Genomic DNA, 19,655 nt, shown 5'->3' on the forward strand with positions numbered 1-19,655 from the left:
AAGATAAGGTGGCTATTTAAGAAGTCAGTGTAATTGGTAAATAGAAATTGGAAGAACAACGCAGAGATGAGATAAAAGGAGAGAACAGGTATGGTATCTACAGGGTAATCTCAGTAGATGGACTTCAGCATACTTGCCTCTTACTTCCAGGACATCCAGAGGCAGAAGAGAACCAGCTATAATTTCCTAGGTTGAGAGTTATTTTCTTTGTCACTAAAGCTCCGGTGCAGATTTCTTCCCTGAAGCATTAAAAAGGCAACACTGAATGACGTAACAGTGCATGTTTGTCGATAAGACAAATGTGTCAGTTGAGTTTTAGGTGGTTTTCTATGATGACCTTCGGTGAAAATGAAGAGAGTGTAATTACTCAGTGAACGTAATGTTGAACCAATGCTTTTACCTGTGGTAAAAGTGGTATCCCTGCCACTTGTGGTTTGGGGGTGACATATAGCTTTTGGGGATTTTGTTCTTTTTTTTGGCTACTTTTCAGAGAGTGAGTTCACATTGTTTCTGTCAACCAGGTGCCCGGGAAGAAAGCAGCGTACAGCAGGCGCAGCGTCGGTCAGCCGTCTTTCTGTCCTTTAAGTCCCCAATTCCATGTCTGCCTCTGCGCTGGGAGCAGCAGAGCAAGCTTCTCCCCACGGTGGCTGGCATTCCTGCCAGTAAAGTTTCCAAATGGAGTACGGATGAGGTAGGTTTTACTTTCTTTGTCTGCCAGGGACCTGACGTAGGAGTACCGGCTTAAGGAGTGGGCAATATGAATGCATATGGGGCTTAGTCTTTCTTTCTAAGAAGAAATTATTCTGAGAGAAACAATGAAAACATAGGTTGGATATTTGGAACCTGTACCAGTTAGATTCTGGCTTCTGTTTCAGAACTGGAATTTTGATCTTATTTTTTAACAGGTGTCAGAATTCATACAGAGCTTACCTGGATGTGAAGAACATGGGAAGGTATTTAAAGATGAAGTAAGTGTTCAGCTGTATTGCAGTGTGTTTCTTAATGGGGGACACAGCACTGAAATGCAGTGAACAGTGAAATATTCTAAATTGGCAGAGGAGGGAAGAGATGGGTTATGTTGAAATTGACAAAGTGATACTGAGTTGTCTAACAAGCATTGCTAATCAGTTGTATAAAAACATGTAAGATGAGGAGTAAAGGAAATGTTTGTACCATTTTATGATGCCCCACAGCAGTAGCACTAAACTCATTATTTAAAAAAACAAACACAAAACTTACTAGCATACATTTATATAGTATATAGCACAGAAAGAAACCAAAGCAAGAAATAAGCAACATTTCATTTTTAATAAAGTAAAACTAGCTCCCATTATTTAATTTTCAAGTGTCATTTTAACACCAAGATTAACTTCATTTGATGCTTATAATTAATATTACCATTGTTGCTAAAACAATCCCTTAGATTTTACACATTTCTCATGTTGTTTATACTAACTGACATGCATTACATTTATTAATATCTGCCATTGGAAGTGGAGAAGGAAATGGCAACCCACTCCAGTACTCTTGCCTGGAAAATCCCATGGACGGAGGAGCCTGGTAGGCTGCCGTCCATGGGGTCGCTAAGAGTCGGACACAACTGAGCGACTTCACTTTCAGTTTACACTTCCATGCATTGGAGAAGGAAATGGCAACCCACTCCAGTGTTCTTGCCTGGAGAATCCCAGGGACTGGGGAGCCTGGTGGGCTTCCATCTATGGGGTCGCATAGAGTCGGACACGACTGAAGCGACTTAGCAGTATCAGCAGTCGTTGGAAGATTATTTTATTAGTTTTTTTCATTTGTCCAAAACTTCAATGTAAGGGATGATTAGTAATGACCGCCTCTAGTGAGCATTAGGACAAAAAGAATTTCGACCTCTAACTGCACTAGAAGCCAGAGACTCTTTTCATTAGAGAACTTTAAAAATAAGCCACTTGCCTGTCAGCTCCTCCAAGCAGAACAGTCCATTATTGCATGATCTTGGCTCCCAGAAGGTACAGTGAGGACTAGGTCATCTCAGAAGTCTTTGTCCCACATCTGCTGTCTGCAGTCATAAGTTATCTTTTTTGTGCCTGTGTTTAGCCTCCACTGTTCAAAATGGCACATTTTCTGTTAAGAACATTGCAGCAGAGTAAGAGTGTCGGGACTGCCAAGAATTCAGCCGCCAGTCGCCAGTGTCAATATTCTATTAGCTATCATTTATGCTGTATGTGGTGGAGAAGGCAATGGCACCCCACTCCAGTACTCTTGCCTGGAAAATCCCATGGATGGAGGAGCCTGGAAGGCTGCAGTCCATGGGGTCACTGAGGTCGGACACGACTGAGCAACTTCACTTTAACTTTTCACTTTCATGCATTGGAGAAGGAAATGGCAACCCACTCCAGTGTTCTTGCCTGGAGAATCCCAGGGATGGGGAAGCCTGGTGGGCTGCCGTCTAGGGGTCGCACAGAATCAGACACGACTGAAGCGACTTAGCAGTAGCAGCAGCATGCTGTATGTGGATGCCTGTGAAAATGCACAAGGATCTGATTTTCATCAGCCTTTTTCTGACTTATGTTCTTATTTCAGAAATGTTCTTTCTAGTGTATCTTTAATTTGCAGTTACTCAGATTTTGAGCTTCTTAAGGCCCAAGTCCTAAGTGTCTTTGTGTTACTCTCAGTCGATTTTCCGTCCCTAAGCAGGCTTATATACCTGCAAGGAGCCATTGTTCTTTCTTGGAAAGAACCTTTGAAAATGACGCAACAGTTTAAAAAATAAATTTCTAGTACATATATTTTATAAACACTACTTTTGGTTCTGTTGATGTCTAGACAGTCCATATAGATTGCTCTGTTATTTAGTTAAATTAAGGTTCAAATTCACATGACATGTTATTTCTTTGAATAACTTCTTTCTTCATATTATCTTTGGAGACACTCCTCAGGCACCAACCCGACAGCCTCAGAGGCAGAGCCTTCTTTTGAAGCATGAGGCAGTGAATGTTCTCTGTTCACGTGTCAGTCATATGTTCATTTCACTCTTCATTCATCCTGTGAACTCTTGTTAAATGCCTGCCATGTGTATGTTACCACCTGTGATGCTCTGGTGAGAGGGTTAATTCAGAAGTAATAGGACATGATCCTTGCTCTCAAATGTCTCACCAGGTCAGCAGGCATGGGGTTTGAGTCCTAGACGAAAACCAGAAAGCAAATGTAAAATCTTGTAATTCATCTCTGAATGGCAAAAAAGTGCAGGTGTGGGCTCTTACCTGAAACCATCCTTGACTTCTGTTTCTCTTATACACTCCACATATAATCAGTTGAAAAACCCTATTGGGTATATTTTAAAAGCATGAGGATTCCAGCTCTCGCTCCACCATAACCTCTATGGGCAGAGTCACTGTCATCTGACAGTTGGATTAAAGCAGTAACATCTAGCCAGCAGCCTTGCTTCTACTTTACCCTTCTATAATTTATTTCCAGCATAGCTGGGCTGATTCTGCTAGAGCGTCGTCAGATCACGTCTCTCCTCAGTTCAGATCCTTCTGGTAGCTAAATCAGAGTAAAAGCCAAGATCCTCACCAGGGCTACAGTCTGACACTCCATCGCCTCTCTCACGATCTGACTTCTTTGTTCTCTGCCCGCTGCTGACACTGTTCCACACACAGACCTCCTTGCCGTTCCTAGCATTATCCAGACACACTCCGGCTTTCCTGTCTGTCTGGCATGCTCTTCCACTGGGTGTTCACACGGCTCACTCCACTTCTCGGTGTCCCATCCTAACTGTCCTCCTTCAGACTGCCACCTCCCACCCTGGACTCCACTGCCCACTTACATCCTCAACCAGCAGTTTTCTCATGGCACTAATCACCTTTTAGAATTAGTGATTCTAATTTGCTTGTTATGGTTTTTCTTATAGTCTACCTCCTACTCCTAAAATGTAAACTGTACAAGGAGTTTTTGTTTGCTTAGTTTTGTTTCTGTCTGTTTTAGTCTCTGCTATATGCCCAGGCCCAAGAATAATACTTAGAATATGTACTCTCGTGTCCGACTATTTGTGACCACAGGGACTGTGGCCTGCCAGGCTCCTCTGTCCATGGGGATTCTCGAGGCAAGAATCCTGGAGTAGTTTGCCATTTCCTCCTCCAGGATCTTCCCAACCCAGGGGTCAAACCCAGGTCTCTTGCGGCTGCTGAATTGGCAGGCAGGTTCTTTACCACTAGCACCACCTGGGAAACCCATTTAAAATATAATGGGTACTTAATACATTTTTGTTGAATGAATATATTCATCCCTTTACGCCCTGAGAAAGACATTCAAAGAGCAGGTCGCTGTAATTTGTGGAGTTAAAACATTGGAAGAGAACCATGAGTGCACAGTGGAAAGAGTAATGAAACGGGAGGCAAGAACCCCAAGTTCCAAGTTTTCCTTCAGAGTTTTGGGCCTTTAGCAAGATACTTAATCTCTGGAGTTAGACCAGTTTATATGTATTATGAAAGCATAAACAAAAAATAAACCCAGCAATATATCACAGTCATTACGGTTTTTAAAATTCGTTTCTTAATTTACTTCTTTCCACCTGAGGTTATCCTTATGGCTGCACATCAAAGCAGCTTGTGAGAAACCCATTTTCCTGTAGGTTGATTTTTTCAGATGAATAAATTTGACTTTGCTCACAGTCCCTATTTGGGGGTGTTATTACATATAAGAAAGATCTACTTATCAGGAAATGTTTGTACACCTGAACTCCCTGTCTGTGCTGTTCCAGTGTTGCATGTAGAAGACAGCTGATAATTTAACCTTGAATATGTCCCACGACCCTGGGTCCAATCAATTCACAGTCTTTTGTCTTTTTTCCTCCCCTTTTAGCAAATTGATGGAGAGGCGTTTCTGCTTATGACCCAAACAGACATTGTGAAAATTATGAGCATTAAGTTGGGCCCAGCGCTCAAAATTTTCAATTCTATCTTGATGTTCAAAGCCGCAGAGAAGAACTCTCACAATGAACTTTGAAGGTGGTGAATTTTGAATACCATCAGCTTTCTGCTTTAAAGCTCATATTTTACTCAAAGCACAAAGACAGTTGTAACTTCTAAATGAGAAGTCTCCAAAAATCTAAAGAGCGATGCTATCAGATTATTTATATTCCTCAAGAGACGATATATATGAATTCTTACAAAAGTGCTTGAGCTTTTAACCAGGTACTGTCTAACAACAGTCATCTTTCGGTTCTGTTCACTGAGCTAAATTTATCTTTGTAAATCTTTTTGAGGCTGGGGGGGGGTGGGGGGAAGGGGGACTTCATTAATTATTTATGGAAAAAGTGGGGGGGCAGAGTAAGAACTTTTGGCATTTTGTAAACATTGTTGAATTCTCTTTCATGTACACTGTTTCTTTTTCAATACTTTCAGGAACCTTTTTTATATAATCAAACTTCAACTTAAACCAAATTAGTCAAAACCTGGCTAAGTTTAGCCAGTGGGACTGTTATCTGTATTGTTAATTCTGTGCCATATTTTGAATTGCAACATTATGCTAAGTATAACTTTGCAAGTCATGATATTGCCTAACTGCTTGTCCTGATTCATTGAGGCTGAATAGTTGTAAAAATTACCTTCCTTTAAATCAGTGTTTTTACTTTTGCACGCAATTATGAAATGTTAAACAAATTACTTTCACCAGCATCTTGACTATAATTACCAAAAACATGTATATAAATAATGGAATTAAAAAATAAAATATATAAACATAAATAAGGTGATGTATTTGAATGGCATCAGTCTCATACATTGTGGTGCCCTGTGTGTTTACAGGATTCCAGTGATATCAAAGGAATATACAGTTATATTTGAAGGGGGTGCTGTTTGTATGATCTTGAACTATTTATGAGATTATATTGAGCTTTTCTCTAATTGTCATTGAAATAACTGTGGTCCTTTGCAGAGGTGAAGGGATCGTTCTGTCAATGTAAACACTAATCCCAAAAGAGCTCTGTCTTAGACCTTGCAGTGTCCTCCAAACCCAAAGGTTTTCTTCAGTGTTGGCTAAAGAGAGAGTATATAGATTTTACTGAAAAGGCAAGATTTGAGGGAGCAACCCCAGTTGAGGCAAACATTCTAAATGCTCATAGATCAGGGAAGTGACTTCCTAAAGCTCCATTTTGGAGAGACCCTTTTCTCCATAGAAGTGTTTGCCTCAGTAGAGAAGCGTACAGATGCACTTTAATTGAAAGCCCTTGATTCCCTATAAACTGAGAGCTGGTAGTGTTTCTTTTGCAAGAATGCATTTCCAACGCAAAAGGTAAATTATTTTATCAGCCTATGTATGTAACTTCTATTTCCAGGATTGGATATTTATCCAAGGACTATTTTAAAAGTAGAAAGTAAGTTTGTAGCATGTTGTCTGAATTCTGGGGAAAGTTTCACCTTTCTCTGTAGTTGCTCTCATTTTTTCTCATGTAGGATTCCCTTGATATCTGCCCTGCCCCACTCACCCTGTTGGAAGTCTGTAGTGGTCCTTTGCTTTTGTTGTAATTCAAGGTAAAACAGGGCCCATGACATCTGCCATGGCCCCTTCATTTCTTTGCATGAGTCTGCTTAAAAAAAGTTTTTCGTTGTTAGTTTTTATTTTCTCTATGTTCTGTTCAGAGTTTGTACATTCAAGTTGCACTTGTTATACCTGACATGAATAAAATAAAATCTTAATTGCAGATGCCTTTTTTACATATGTATGATTCTTAAAAATAGAAGGGGTGAATGAGAGCAGGAGTAATATCAAACATATGGCATTAGATAGCTGTGATGGAGCTGTAGGGTTCAGGGCAGTTTGTCAAGCTATGTCCCAGATGATGTGAAGAGTGACAAAAAGGAAGAAAAATATTTTAAAATGTTATTGTTAGTCGAGTAGGGGTCACACACATTGAAGACTTCTTTTTTAAAGCATGTGTTGTAAAAAAAAAAGAAAAAAAGAACCTTTAAATCTTACTGAAAATGTCCACTCATTCTGAGAAGCATGTTGTTTGTGTTTGAGGCAAGATATTACTCCTCCCTGTTAGGGTGGAACAGTCTACCAAAAGAAGTGGAAAGCTTTCACCATTCCCTCCCTGGGATATGCTCTAAGAATGGACTGAGTTTTAACAGAGGAAATAGGGAGCCCATGGTGACAGGGAGGTCCCTGAAGTGAGAGAAGCAGGTTTGAGGTAAGACAAAAGGGAGAGATGAGAAATGTGGAACTTGACAGGACCTTCCAATCAAAAGGCATTTTAAAAAACTTACAAATACTCTCTGAGCCAAAGGAGTCCTGCCTGGAGGTTAACATATTATCCCAGGCTGCCGTTTTGCAACTTTTGGGTTCAGTGGATTCAACCTCCAGAGAAAATAGGGTTAGGTTGGTCAAGCAATATTGAATATTTGCCAAGTGGCATGGCCATGCTGGACACTGGAAATAGATACACCGCTGAAAGCATGGATTTTATGGGACTCTGCCCTCATGGTCAGTTCATGTCTGTCATGTTCAAAGCCAAACTTCACTGCAGTTTACCCGCAGCTAGCTCCACCTCTCTCTCTCCACCCTCAGCCCAAAGGAGCAAAGAGAGGCTTTCATTCAAGGCTAACTCTTAAAAAAAAAGGTATTACACAGAATTGAAAGAGACACGTGTACCCCGATGTTCATCGCAGCACTGTTTATAATAGCTAGGACATGGAAGCAACCTAGATGTCCATCAGCAGATGAATGGATAAGAAAGCTGTGGCACATATACACAATGGAGTATTACTCAGCCGTTAAAAAGAATACATTTGAATCAGTTCTGATGAGGTGGATGAAACTGGAGCCTATAATACAGAGTGAAGTAAATATCAGAAAGAAAAACACCAATACAGTATATTAACGCATATATATGGAATTTAGAAAGATGGTAATGATGACGCTATATGCGAGACAGCAAAAGAGATACAGATGTAAAGAATAGACTTTTGGACTCTGTGGGAGAAGGTGAGAGTGGGATGATTTGAGAGAATAGCATTGAAACATGTATATTACCATATATGAAACAGATTTCCAGTCCAGGTTCGATGCATGAGACAGGGTGCTCAGGGCTGGTGCACTGGGATGACCCAGAGGGATGGGGTGGGGAGGGAGGTGGGAGGGCGTTCAGGATGGGGAACGCATGTACGCCCATGGCTGATTCATGTGAATGTATGGCAAAAACCACTACAATATTGTAAAGTAATTAGCCTCCGATTAAAATAAATAAACATATTTTAAATAATTAAAAAAAATTTTTTTGTGTTAACCAACAAGGTCCTACTGTATAGTGCAGGGAACTCTGCTCAATATTCTATAATAACCTAAGTGGGAAAATAATTTGAAAATGAATAGATACATGTGTATGTATAACTGAATCACTTGGCTGTAGACCTGAAACTAATACATTATTAATCAACTATACGCCAATCCAAAGTAAAAGAAGAAAAAATAAAAAAGGCCAGTCATAGAGATTGTGGACCTCCAAGGGAAAGGACTCTTTTAGAACTTCGTAAATTTATTCTGGAGAAGAGGAATAAGATTGTGAAACTTAAAAAATGGGAGTTGGGAGGGAATAATTGGGAGAAATAAAAGAAGCTTTGCTGCTGCTGCTGCTAAGTCGCTTCAGTCGTGTCCGATTCTGTGCGACCCCATAGACGGCAGCCCACCAGGCTCCGCTGTCCCTGGAATTCTCCAGGCAAGAACACTGGAGTGGGTTGCCATTTCCTGCTCCAATGGATTAAAGTGAAAAGTGAAAGTGAAGTCGCTCAGTTGTGTCCGACTCTTAGCAACCCCATGGACGGCAGAGCCTGGTAGGATTTTCCAGGCAAGAGTACTGGAGTGGGTTGCCATTGCCTTCTCCGGAAAAGAAACTTTATAAGGAACTAAAAGCACATTGTAGTGAAAGAGAAGAAATAGAAACTGTAAAATAGGGACTAGTTATGCAGAAATGTACCAAATTGTTCTTGCCTGTCCATTCTCGTATAAGCAGTGAATAATCATTGCAGAGGTGGGCAGCTGATCTCAAATTTTCTTTTTTCCCACTGACTTAAGCATTTTAATGAACAGTCAGAGATAAAAATACTAGTATTTTGCAGTATTTCTAGAGATGTGTTATAAAAATTTCTTCAATAATATGAACGCTTCTTAAACTTAAAAGAAAATAATTAGATGCAATAACCCAGAAAATGTCCATTGCACTGTGATGCCTTATTAGCACACTTAAATTCTTCAGTCTTTTAAACCAATTAATTCTTTCAAAACTAAGTAACGTCAAGATTGTGATAACAGCAAGGGGCACATTAAAACCATAATGTTCGATTACAATGTAGGACTCTGGGCTGGATGAGGCTCAGGACTAGGGCTCCTGAGACAGACTAGAGAGCTGATCTAGGAAGGGCCTAACTTGGAAACTGTAAGCTGGGGCCCTGGGAGTGAAAAACCAGGTTCTTATTACAGATCCAAACTAGCGCATGGGGCAACCAAGGCACATGAGAACACTGGAGGTCAAAAGGAGGGAAAACCAGAAACCCTGTGGGGAGACAAGAACCAGCCATATCACTGTATCTCAAGGGAGGGAAGCAGAGGAAGAGGAATACGGGTCACCGATGATCGAAACTTGTGCCAGCGAGACCATCCAGCAGTGAGGAGACCTCAGGAACAGCCACAGTTCTCAACAGATAGGATGGAAGGAAACCTAAACTCCCTGCAGGGCAGCTCAGCAGGCAAAAAGAGGAACTAGGGAGTTGTGTGCCGTGCTAAATCCGTTCACTAGTGTCGGACTCAGCAACCCTGTGGACCGTAGCCCACCAGGCTCCTCTGTCCACGGGGATTCTCCAGGCAAGAATACTGGAGTGGGTTGCCATTCCCTTCTCCAGGGGATCTTCCTGACCCAGGAGTTGAACCTTTGTCTCTTAGCTATGTCTCCTGCATTGGCAGGGTGGGGCGGGGTTTACCACTAGCACCACCTGTACATCTTAAAATGCTGAAGTTCAGAATGTTTCCAAACAATGCTCAAATCAAATGGACAGAACCACAGGCCACAAATGTGCAGCTCCTGGGTATTCAGTTCAGTTCAGTCACTCAGTTGTGTCTGACTCTTTGTGACCCCATGGACAGCAGCACGCTAGGCTTCCCTGTCCATCACCAACTCCCGGAGTCTACTCAAACACATGTCTATTGAGTCAGTGATGTGATCCAACCATCTCACCCTCTGTCATCCCCTTCTCCTCCGGCCTTCAGTCTTTCCTAGCATCAGGGTCTTTTCCAATGAGTTGGCTCTTTGTGTCAGGTGGCTTAAGTATTGGAGCTTCAGCTTCAGCATCAGCACTTCCAATGAATATTCAGGACTGATCTCCTTTAGGATGGACTGGTTGGCTCTCCTTGCAGTCCAAGGGACTCTCAAGAGTCTTCTCCAGCTCCACAGTTCAAAAGCATCAATTCTTCAGCACTCCTAGGCATTAAGTCTTTCAAAAGTGGACATATTGCCTTAAGTTCAAGTCATACCCTGATATGAAGGATTTTAAGAAAATGTGAAGCATAGTGTCTTTTAAAAACTAGTGCCCCCTTGAAAGTGTTAACTTGGATTGGAATTTCTTAAAACTCGAAATAAACGGCTCTTTAAGTCATATTTTATTACAGAATTTCAGTAAAGAATTTGTGTCAAAGTGTAAAGGTAGAATGCATTAATATTCATTTGAATCTCAGTGACAAGATGATTTTTCTAATAGTAATACCTACCTCTACTAAATCAAAACAATGGTTAATAGTTTCAGCCACCCCAGAGATCCATTCTGCTTAAATATTTGGCATGCTGTTAAGTGACTGGATGTAGAAATCCTACTTCCTTTTCCTTTTCTTTCATAGAAGGAGAATCAAAAATCAGTGTCTCTAGGAAGTTGAGGGTTTGAGACAGTCTTCTTGGACACTCAATCCCAAACACATGGAAGGAAGCCATGAGTGCAGCCAAGGCCGTAATACAGTCATCCACCTTTGTGAGTCTCTCTTTTTCTAAATACAAAGAAAATTCACAGACATCCATGTTGAAAGGGTTCTTAACTTCTAACACAGGCGTGGACACTTGCACCTGAATAAAAAAGATTACAGTCACTACCCTGTGGTACGTAAAATAGCTCAATAACACAATGTGCCTCAATTTAACCATGATACTACAATAAACGCACTTGTTACAATGTAGCATATTTGTAAATATGACAAAACATAACTTTAAAATAGGCCGCCATTCTGCTTCAATATATTGTATTAAATATCAAACCAATGATCACTGACATACTGCATACCTTGTCATTCACAATGACAAAAAGGCTGGAATCCTCCCCAAAAACATCTGGTAGGAGTAAACAAGTGGCTGTCATCTTCATATCTGTCAAAGCAAACATACTTACAGTCCAAGTAAATGTTGTAAGTAAAGCCAGTATTAAAATGTGGGGTTTTTTTGTTGCTGTTACTTACCTTCTAAAGAACAAATTAGCTTTCTTATATCTTAGTTCCCCTAGTTTTTTTTTTTTTTAAACAACATCCCCTTGTAGTAAACATTCAAGATCTCCTGTTCTGCCCTCCATGTCACAGCCAAGAGGAGGTAAGATTTCTATACTCTCTATCCATCTGCCAGAATGATTTCATTATACTTAACCTGTGGTCTGTAAATTACCTTCTATATGAAATTAACAGGTTACTAGTTTCCTAAATATAATATTATAATATCACGTGTACTTTAAAATCTATTCTTAAACTCCTTCTACTTAAATTATTTTTTCTTCCTCACATATTTTTTCACTAAATTCTACAAAATATAGCTCTCCTAATTACCCTGAATTATACAGGTAACTGAGACCAGATCACCCTATCCCCCAGGTTTACTAACGTTTCAACATGTCTTCATCTGTGTGCTGTTTCATCTTTTCTTGCAATGCAATATTGATTGGGTTGTCCACCAAAGAAAGAGAAGCCAGTATATTTTCTGAATAGGATTCCAAAATGTGCCTTATTTTCTTATAAATATCTGTTCTTGTAAGAAGTTGGAATTCTCTGAAGAGCTGAAAAAAGAAAAAGATCACAAGAGAAGCTAACCTATGGACTGCAAGGAATTAAATCGCTCTGTAGAATTACAGTAAGCTTTGAAGGCTAGTTTATATACTAGATATTTGATTAGTTTTAGTGGCGAAGTAGACTTAAGACAGAGGAGGAGCAAAGAGTGGAAGCCTGAAGTGAACAGAAAAAGATAAAGAGTGGGCATGACAAACATCTGAGCTTGCAGAACTAAATCTGGATACAGACTCAAGCAAATGAGGGTAACAAAGTAACTGGGGGAAAGAGCAAACAAAAAAGAAATCCCTCCACAATGAATGCAATGAATATTTTGGCTGTCTGTGTTACCCAGCCAAGATTCTAGGATCTTACACTTCTTTACTAGGTTGTTATTTTGGCACTCCAGGAAGAGGCACAAGAAGAAATCTATCCGATTTTAGGAAGCAAACCTTGAAAAAAATCCCTAACCCTATTATGCTAAAGGGAAAAGAGCTTTAGAGACATTGTAACATCAGACAGAAATAAAGGATGAAAAACAATCTAAATGTACGAGATTCGACTACGAGATGAAAGCAAAACCAGTTAACCTGTATGGTAACCTCTTTACTCAGAATCACTTTTTCCTGCTACTGCCTAAATTCTTCTCTTGGGAGAATTCCACCACCACTCCCTCCCAATTTTTTTTTTTTTTTTCACAGAGTGACATTATAAAACTCTTCATCACCCACACTAAAAGGAATTATGTAGTCATCACTTTCCCTAAAACTCTATAAAAAACAGTTATATATTACCCACTGGGTCTCATTGCTTCTTGAATGTTTTGGTGGATCATAAATTGCCCAAAGATTAAGTGTGAAAGTTATCAGAAAACTGGAATGCACATCCTCATAAAGGCATAGCAGCTCTGCTATCAGGCAACCTTCAGTGGGCACTAATCTATATTAATAGCCTAAAAAGAAACTCTCTCAGAGAGCAGGGAGATGTGAAGTGAAACACAAGGAGGGTAGAGAGTCCACTTTCTTGGGTGCAGAACCTAGGAATTTCTTTAACTTTTTTTTTAAAAAAAGAATTTCAGGTTGACATTACAGTTGCAGAAAGAGTAAATAGAGGTCACAAATGGCCTTCATGCAACTTCGCCCAAGGCTAACATTTCTGACTGATTTGAAAATAAGCTGTAGACAGGATGCCCTCTTAACCCTTAATTCTTCATTGCATATTATTATTCCTTCTACTTAAGAAATACAAGAACACTATCCTACATAAGCACAGCATAACTGTCAAAATCAGGAAAATCTAATCCACAGACCCTGTTTAAACTTTCCAGTTGTTGCAATTATGCTCTTTACAAATCTCAGATTTAATCTAGGAACACGTGAGATTTAGATATGTTTCTTTGGTCTCTTTCAGTCTGAAACAGCATCTCAGTTTTCCTTAAACTCCTCAACTTTTACTTGGGAGAACACCCCCTCATTCCAGATTTTAGCAAGAATGCTGGCACTTCTCCATCAGGAGGATGGTCGTTGGTCCCATTATTGAAGATAGTAACTGATCGCTCGGTTAAAATGGAATCTTCAAGGTTAATTCATATATGTATATAATTACTATTAATTAAAACATAGTTGTATGTATTTTATGGGGTGATCCCTTGAGCTGATGTAAATATCTTGTTCCTACTGTAATTTTCATCTGCAAGATTTAGCATTCACCAATGATTCTTGCCTCAATCAACCATCTACTGACTCATTTAGCATTTTAAAAGATCAGTATTTCACTTGTATTTCACACACTGTACTCTGCTAGGTACTTTGGGAACTACCACAATGTTTAGAACATGCTTAGCTTCATTGGTAAAGAATCTGCCTACAATGCAGGAGATCCTGGTTCAATCCCTGGGTCAGGAAGATCCACCAGAGAAGGGATAGGCTACCCATTCTTGGGCTTCCCTTGTGGCTCAGCTGGTAAAGAATTCGTCCGCAATGCGGGAGGCCTGGGTTCAATCCCTGGGTTGGGAAGATCCCCTGGAGAAGGGAAAGGCTACCCATTTCAGTATCCTGGCCTGGAGAATTCCATGGTCTGTATAGTCCATGAGGTCACAAAGAATCAGACATGACTGAGCAGCTTTCACTTTCACTTTCTAACATTTTGGACTATTGGTTTAACAATTTTTGCTTTAAAAGTATATTTTATACATGTGTCAATCTGTCATACGCTTCTAACAGTTATTGCCAAATATTGCCTTTCCTAGCAACTGAAAGAGAATCAAGCGATAAATAAGGTAGGGTTGCTGAAAATGAATTAACTAAAATAATCCATGTAAAGCACTAAGAACATGCCTGCTATGTAATAAACATTCAGATGTTCTCTATAGACATTATTATTAAAATAAAAAATGCAGACAAATTCTTATTTCAGTTTTTTTTTGGGGGGTGGGGTAGAGAAGAAAAGCCTGTAAAACTTTTCATTTCATTTGGTTTCTTGCACCCATAGCATTCGTTTATGAAATGCATTCTCAGATAAAACTCTGATGAATCTTTCATTATATACTACAGCCAAAATTACAGTAAAATTATAATAGGACCTTTAATGGCCATCTTAAATAAACTAAATGGAAGGATGTTTGATTTACCCATAAAAACTTCGTATATTTTAAGACCACTTAAAGAATCTATCTGCAATGTGGGAGAACTGTGTTCAATCCCTGGATTGGGAAGATCCCCTGGAGAAGGGAATGGCTACCCACTCCAGTATTCTTGCCTGGAGAATTCCATTGACAGAGGAGCCTGGCAGGCTACAGTCCATGGGATCACAAAGAGTTGGACACGACTGAATGACTTTCACTTTCACTTTATGGAATAATTTGGGATGATAAAAGAAATAGATTGTGAGTAATGCTGCAGGATAACAGCACCCTAATAAACTATCTTGATTGTCTAGATGCGTGCAAAGGGAAAATGCTTCCCACTGTCAAAGCCCCCCAAAGCAGGGGCGTGGTGCCTTGGGGCACCACTTGGCGACTCTTCAGATCTGATGACAGCCAGTGCGTGTTATCAGAATGATTCCAGAAACCCTTACCAAGTGCTCCTCATCGTGGCCCCGTGGACCCCACACATTTCTACTGAGATTCACACCCATCATCGTGCTACACAGTCCTGTTACCCCTCCAAGAAGAAAGAGAGAAAAGTCCATCTGAACACACTAATCAGAGTATTATAGGTAAATACAGATACCTGATAAGGGCACTGCAGGAAAGGAAACATTTTAAGAACGTCCTTCAGAGGTGTTCTGCCGCCAATCAACTTTCTTCTTATTTCCAAAGTCTGGCTCATCCTCTTATCAATTTCTCTCCAGTCCTTTTCTGTTTTCACATATTCTTGCTGGAACCAGTTAATATGTTCATCTACCTCAGAATCTAAACAAACAGCTTCCTCCTGCAAAATATTTTCAAAATATCATATGTTCCATGTTTCAGGTGGCAGTTTAACACTCCATGAAGACTTGAATTATGAGCTGTTGTTACACACTCAGTAATGCCCTCGTACGTAGCATTATGTTTGACCTTGACTAACAAATGCTGTGAACAAATCTTTGATGCTGTGAACAAATCAAATAGTTAATTACCAACTATGGAGTTATAATCTGCTCTCTTGACAGATTTAAGAGCTATTCATTTCCTACACACCCTTTTACATGGATATCTAGATTATCCAGAAGTTTAACATGTAATAAGAATGTCATTTACTCTTATGCATTTAAATTTTAGAAGGCAAAATATTAAGAAGAGATAAGGTTTTTAATGAAGGTTTTGTTATTGTTTGTATTCTTCCTTTTTAAATGCCTATTTGGAGTTATAATACCATGCCATATAATCCAAATTCAAAACAAATACAATGGGTATATTGTGATACTAAATCATGAAGTTGTCAATTATATTCCCTATACATCTGGGTACCTTGGATCAGGTGGGGTGGCTAAAAGTTACCCCACATATTCTCATTAAAAATCTAAAGTGAAAAAAAAAAAATCTAAGGCAGGTGGAACAAGATGGCAGAGAAATAGGTCACATGTAGTACATCTCTCTCCACGGATACATCAGGAATACAACTTCAGGCACAGAAGCGGATGCAGAACACCAGCTGGGAGCAGACAGGAGTACCTGAGCAGCGGAAAAGAATATGTAGACCCACGCGAAACTTGGTAGGACAAAGGAACTAGGGGGAAAGACAGCACTGTTTCTAGGATGGACCTGCCCTCGGTGGGTGGAGGAACTGAAGCAGGGGTCCAATCCCCACATCGAGGCAATTGTCTGAGTCAGAGGAGAAACATTTAAGGCTGCGAGTGAAACAGCTGATCTGTGGCAACCTAAATGGGATGAGAATCAGACAGTCCTTGCTGTAGCCATACACACCCCAGCAGGGAGGCAGGTTCCCTAGAAGTGCAGCAGCTGGGAGCTGGAGTTTAGGGATTGTGGAACAATCCCAGGGAGAGGGCTGCTGTTGACTGTGGAGAGACAGATCGAGGGGAGGGGAGGGAGGAGATTGTGGTGGGAAATGCCTGTGGAGGAAAGCGAGGCAGCCATGGAAGCAAGGTGAGACTGCTGAGTCATGCGTAGGGGTGGAACCATCACCATAGCCTCTCTCTCCCCACACACCAGCATCTGCAGCTGAACAATAGAAAGGCTGACCCATCAAACGCCTGAGCACTGAACAACAGAGTAGGACCCCACCCAGGGTGCTCCTTTCAGTGACTAATGTGCCAAACTACAGAGTAGGACCCCACCCAGGGTGCCCCTGTAAGTGCCTGATGCGCCAATCTACAGCATAGGACCAAGGCCAGGGAGACCCCTCTATGTACCTGATGCATGGCACAACAGAGAAGGACCCCAGGCAAGGGAGCCCTCTGAGTACCTGAACAGGAGGAGCTAAAGAAAAAAAACTGGCCAAAGAGGCCTTCTGATCACCAGCTACAAGAGGCTTGAAAAAGACTCTGATAGGGCCATAACTCCTGCGGTGGAGACAGTCCATGTCCCTGCACACTTGGCGCCACCAGGATCCCCACAAGCCAAGCGCCTGCGCCACCTTCACCCTCAACCCTCACTGGGTCAGAGCTGCCACAGGCAAAAAATGTTTTGCGTCTGTGCACGCAGGGTTACTCCAGTCGTGTCCAACTCTTTGCAGCCCTGTGGACTGTGAGCTGCCAGGCTTCTCTGTCAGGGGGGTTCTCCAGGCAAGAATACTGGCGTGTATTGGCCAATACTGGTTGCCATGCCCTTCTAGAGCACTATTATTTCCTGCTTCCCTAACCGCCAACTCTGCTGAGTACCTGGTGCTGCCAGAACCCATGCAACCCAAGCAGCAGAACCACTTCCACACCTGGCCCTCACGGGGACAGACCCAAGTCCACCAGGGCAGCCTCAGGAGCAAACCCCAGTGGACCACTCACATGCAGAGGTGGAAATAAAACCACAATTGAAACCCAGGAGCAGTGTGGCTAAGGAAGAAGACCCAAAACCTTCCCACTAGCTGTACAAGCTGCAGATTAAATCCACATGATCAACTAGGTGGCCTCTGTGTCTATGGAATACATAAAAGGACATTGAGAGCTCCCACAAAAGAAAATGCACTAGTTCTAATAGCGGTGGACATTGAAGGTAAGGACGCACAAGAGTAGGACAAATTAGAATCTGAGCTGCCCCCACAGCAGGTCCAGAAACCAGCACAGATTTGGAAGGCATCCTAGGGAGGTGAGGTGGACTGTGACTCCCAGCGAGGAAAAGCACTCTGACAGCAGTGACTCAAGAAAAACATTTATTATTCTTATGTTTTGACCTGTTCTGTGGACTCTTTTGGATTTTTTTTTTTTACTTTTTTCTTTTTTCCCCCTTTGCCCCCTGCTCTGTTGTCGTTGTTGATTTTATTGGCACTATGAAATCTAATTAAGCTCTTGATTGTTGTTTTTTTTCCTCAGTCACATTTTTTTATTGTTGTTATAAACCTCTGCTTTTGTATTGGGATTTTGCACTTCTATGAAGTTTTCCCTTTTTTCTCTTTTTAATTTTTAAGCCTATTATTATTTTTTCTACATTTATTCCTTTGGTTGCTTTTCCTGCTGTTCTTTTCTCCTTTGCAATTAATCTTTAATGTGTATAAATCTTCATCTACCTTTATTTAACTTTGCATATCCATTCTTTCTTTCTTTTCTTTCTTTCCTTTCCTCTCAACATATTTGCTGGTTTTGTTTTCATTGTTTTATTCCCCACTTGGCACCTTGGTTTAGTTTTATTTTCCAGTTTGTGCTTTAGTTAGTGTTGTTCTTCACTGGTAGATATAATTTTTGATTTCCTTTGTTTGCTGGGTCAATCTACTGTACTTTATTGGACTCTTTTGATTTTGCTTATTTTACAGTCATCAAGACAGTATGGTACTGGCACAAAAACAGAAATATAGACCAATGGAACAAGATAGAAAGCCCAGAAATAAACCCATGCACCTATGGGTGCCTTATTTTTGACAAAGGAGGCAAGAATATACAATGGGGCAAAAACTGCTTCTTCAATAAATGGTGCTGGGAAAACTGGACAGCTACATGTAAAAGAATGAAATTAGAACACTTCCTAACACCATATACAAAGATAAACTCAAAATGGATAAAACCCTAAATGTAAGACCAGAAACTATAAAACTCTTAGAGGAAAACATAGGCAGAACACTAGATGACATAAATCAAAAAGATCCTCTATGACCCACCTTTTGGAGTAGTGGAAATATAAACAAAGTAAACAAGTGGGACCTGATTAAACTTAAAAGCTTTTGCACAGCACAGGAAACTATAAGCAAGGTGAAAAGACAGCCCTCAGAATGGGAGAAAATAATAGCAAGTGAAACAACTGACAAAGAATTAATTTCCAAAATATACAAGCAGCTCATACCGCTCCATAACAAAAAAACAAACAACCCAAACAAAAAGTGGGAAAAGTACCTAAACAGACATTTCTCCAAAGACATACAGATGGGTAACAAACACATGAAAAGATGCTCGACATTGCTCATTATTAGAAAAACGCAAACCAAAACTACCATGAAATATCACCTCACACCAGTCAGAATGGCCATCATCAAAAAGTCTACAAACAATAAGTGCTGGAGAAGATGTGGAGAAAAGGTAACACTCTTGCACTGTTGGTGGGAATGTAAATTGATACAGCTACTATGGAAGATGGTATAGAGATTCCTTAAAAAGCTAGGAATAAAACCAACGTATGATCCAGCAATCCCACTCCTAGGCATATACCGTAAGGAAACCAAAATTGAAAAAGACACATGCATCCCATTGTTCATCGCAGCACTATTTACAATAGCTAGAACATGGAAGCAATCTAGATGTCCATCGACAGATGAATGGATCAAGAAGTTGTGGTTCATATACACAATGGAATATTACACAGTCATAAAAAGGAATGCATTTGAGTCGGTTCAAATGAGGCAGATGAAACTAGAACCTATTATACAGAGTGAAGTAAGTCAGAAAGAGAAAGATAGATATTGTATTCTAATGCATATATACAGAATCAAGAAAAATGGTACTGAAGAATTTATTTACAGGGC

At 40.5% G+C, this 19,655-nt stretch overlaps 2 protein-coding genes across 50 annotated transcripts in view; one reads left to right on the forward strand and one right to left on the reverse strand.

Annotated features, from left to right (window-relative positions):
* L3MBTL3 (L3MBTL histone methyl-lysine binding protein 3) overlaps nucleotides 1–6,691 on the forward strand; it is a 102,445-nt gene extending 95,754 nt beyond the window's left edge. For all 45 annotated transcript variants that reach the window (XM_012182864.5, XM_060419252.1, XM_060419246.1 and 42 more), the window contains 3 exons: nucleotides 522–691; nucleotides 906–968; nucleotides 4,852–6,691. In XM_012182864.5, coding sequence (XP_012038254.1) covers nucleotides 522–691; nucleotides 906–968; nucleotides 4,852–4,995 — 377 coding nt within the window. In that variant the 3' untranslated portion in view covers nucleotides 4,996–6,691. The remainder of the gene's footprint in view (nucleotides 1–521; nucleotides 692–905; nucleotides 969–4,851) is intronic.
* Nucleotides 6,692–10,620: 3,929 nt separating this feature from the next.
* SAMD3 (sterile alpha motif domain containing 3) overlaps nucleotides 10,621–19,655 on the reverse strand; it is a 45,060-nt gene continuing 36,025 nt past the window's right edge. For all 5 annotated transcript variants that reach the window (XM_015097408.4, XM_060419281.1, XM_042253460.2 and 2 more), the window contains 4 exons: nucleotides 15,282–15,482; nucleotides 11,891–12,062; nucleotides 11,307–11,389; nucleotides 10,621–11,092 (listed from right to left, as the gene is read on the reverse strand). In XM_015097408.4, coding sequence (XP_014952894.2) covers nucleotides 10,823–11,092; nucleotides 11,307–11,389; nucleotides 11,891–12,062; nucleotides 15,282–15,482 — 726 coding nt within the window. In that variant the 3' untranslated portion in view covers nucleotides 10,621–10,822. The remainder of the gene's footprint in view (nucleotides 11,093–11,306; nucleotides 11,390–11,890; nucleotides 12,063–15,281; nucleotides 15,483–19,655) is intronic.

Source organism: Ovis aries, chromosome 8 (genome assembly GCF_016772045.2).
Source record: "Ovis aries strain OAR_USU_Benz2616 breed Rambouillet chromosome 8, ARS-UI_Ramb_v3.0, whole genome shotgun sequence".
Taxonomy (NCBI): domain Eukaryota; kingdom Metazoa; phylum Chordata; class Mammalia; order Artiodactyla; family Bovidae; genus Ovis; species Ovis aries.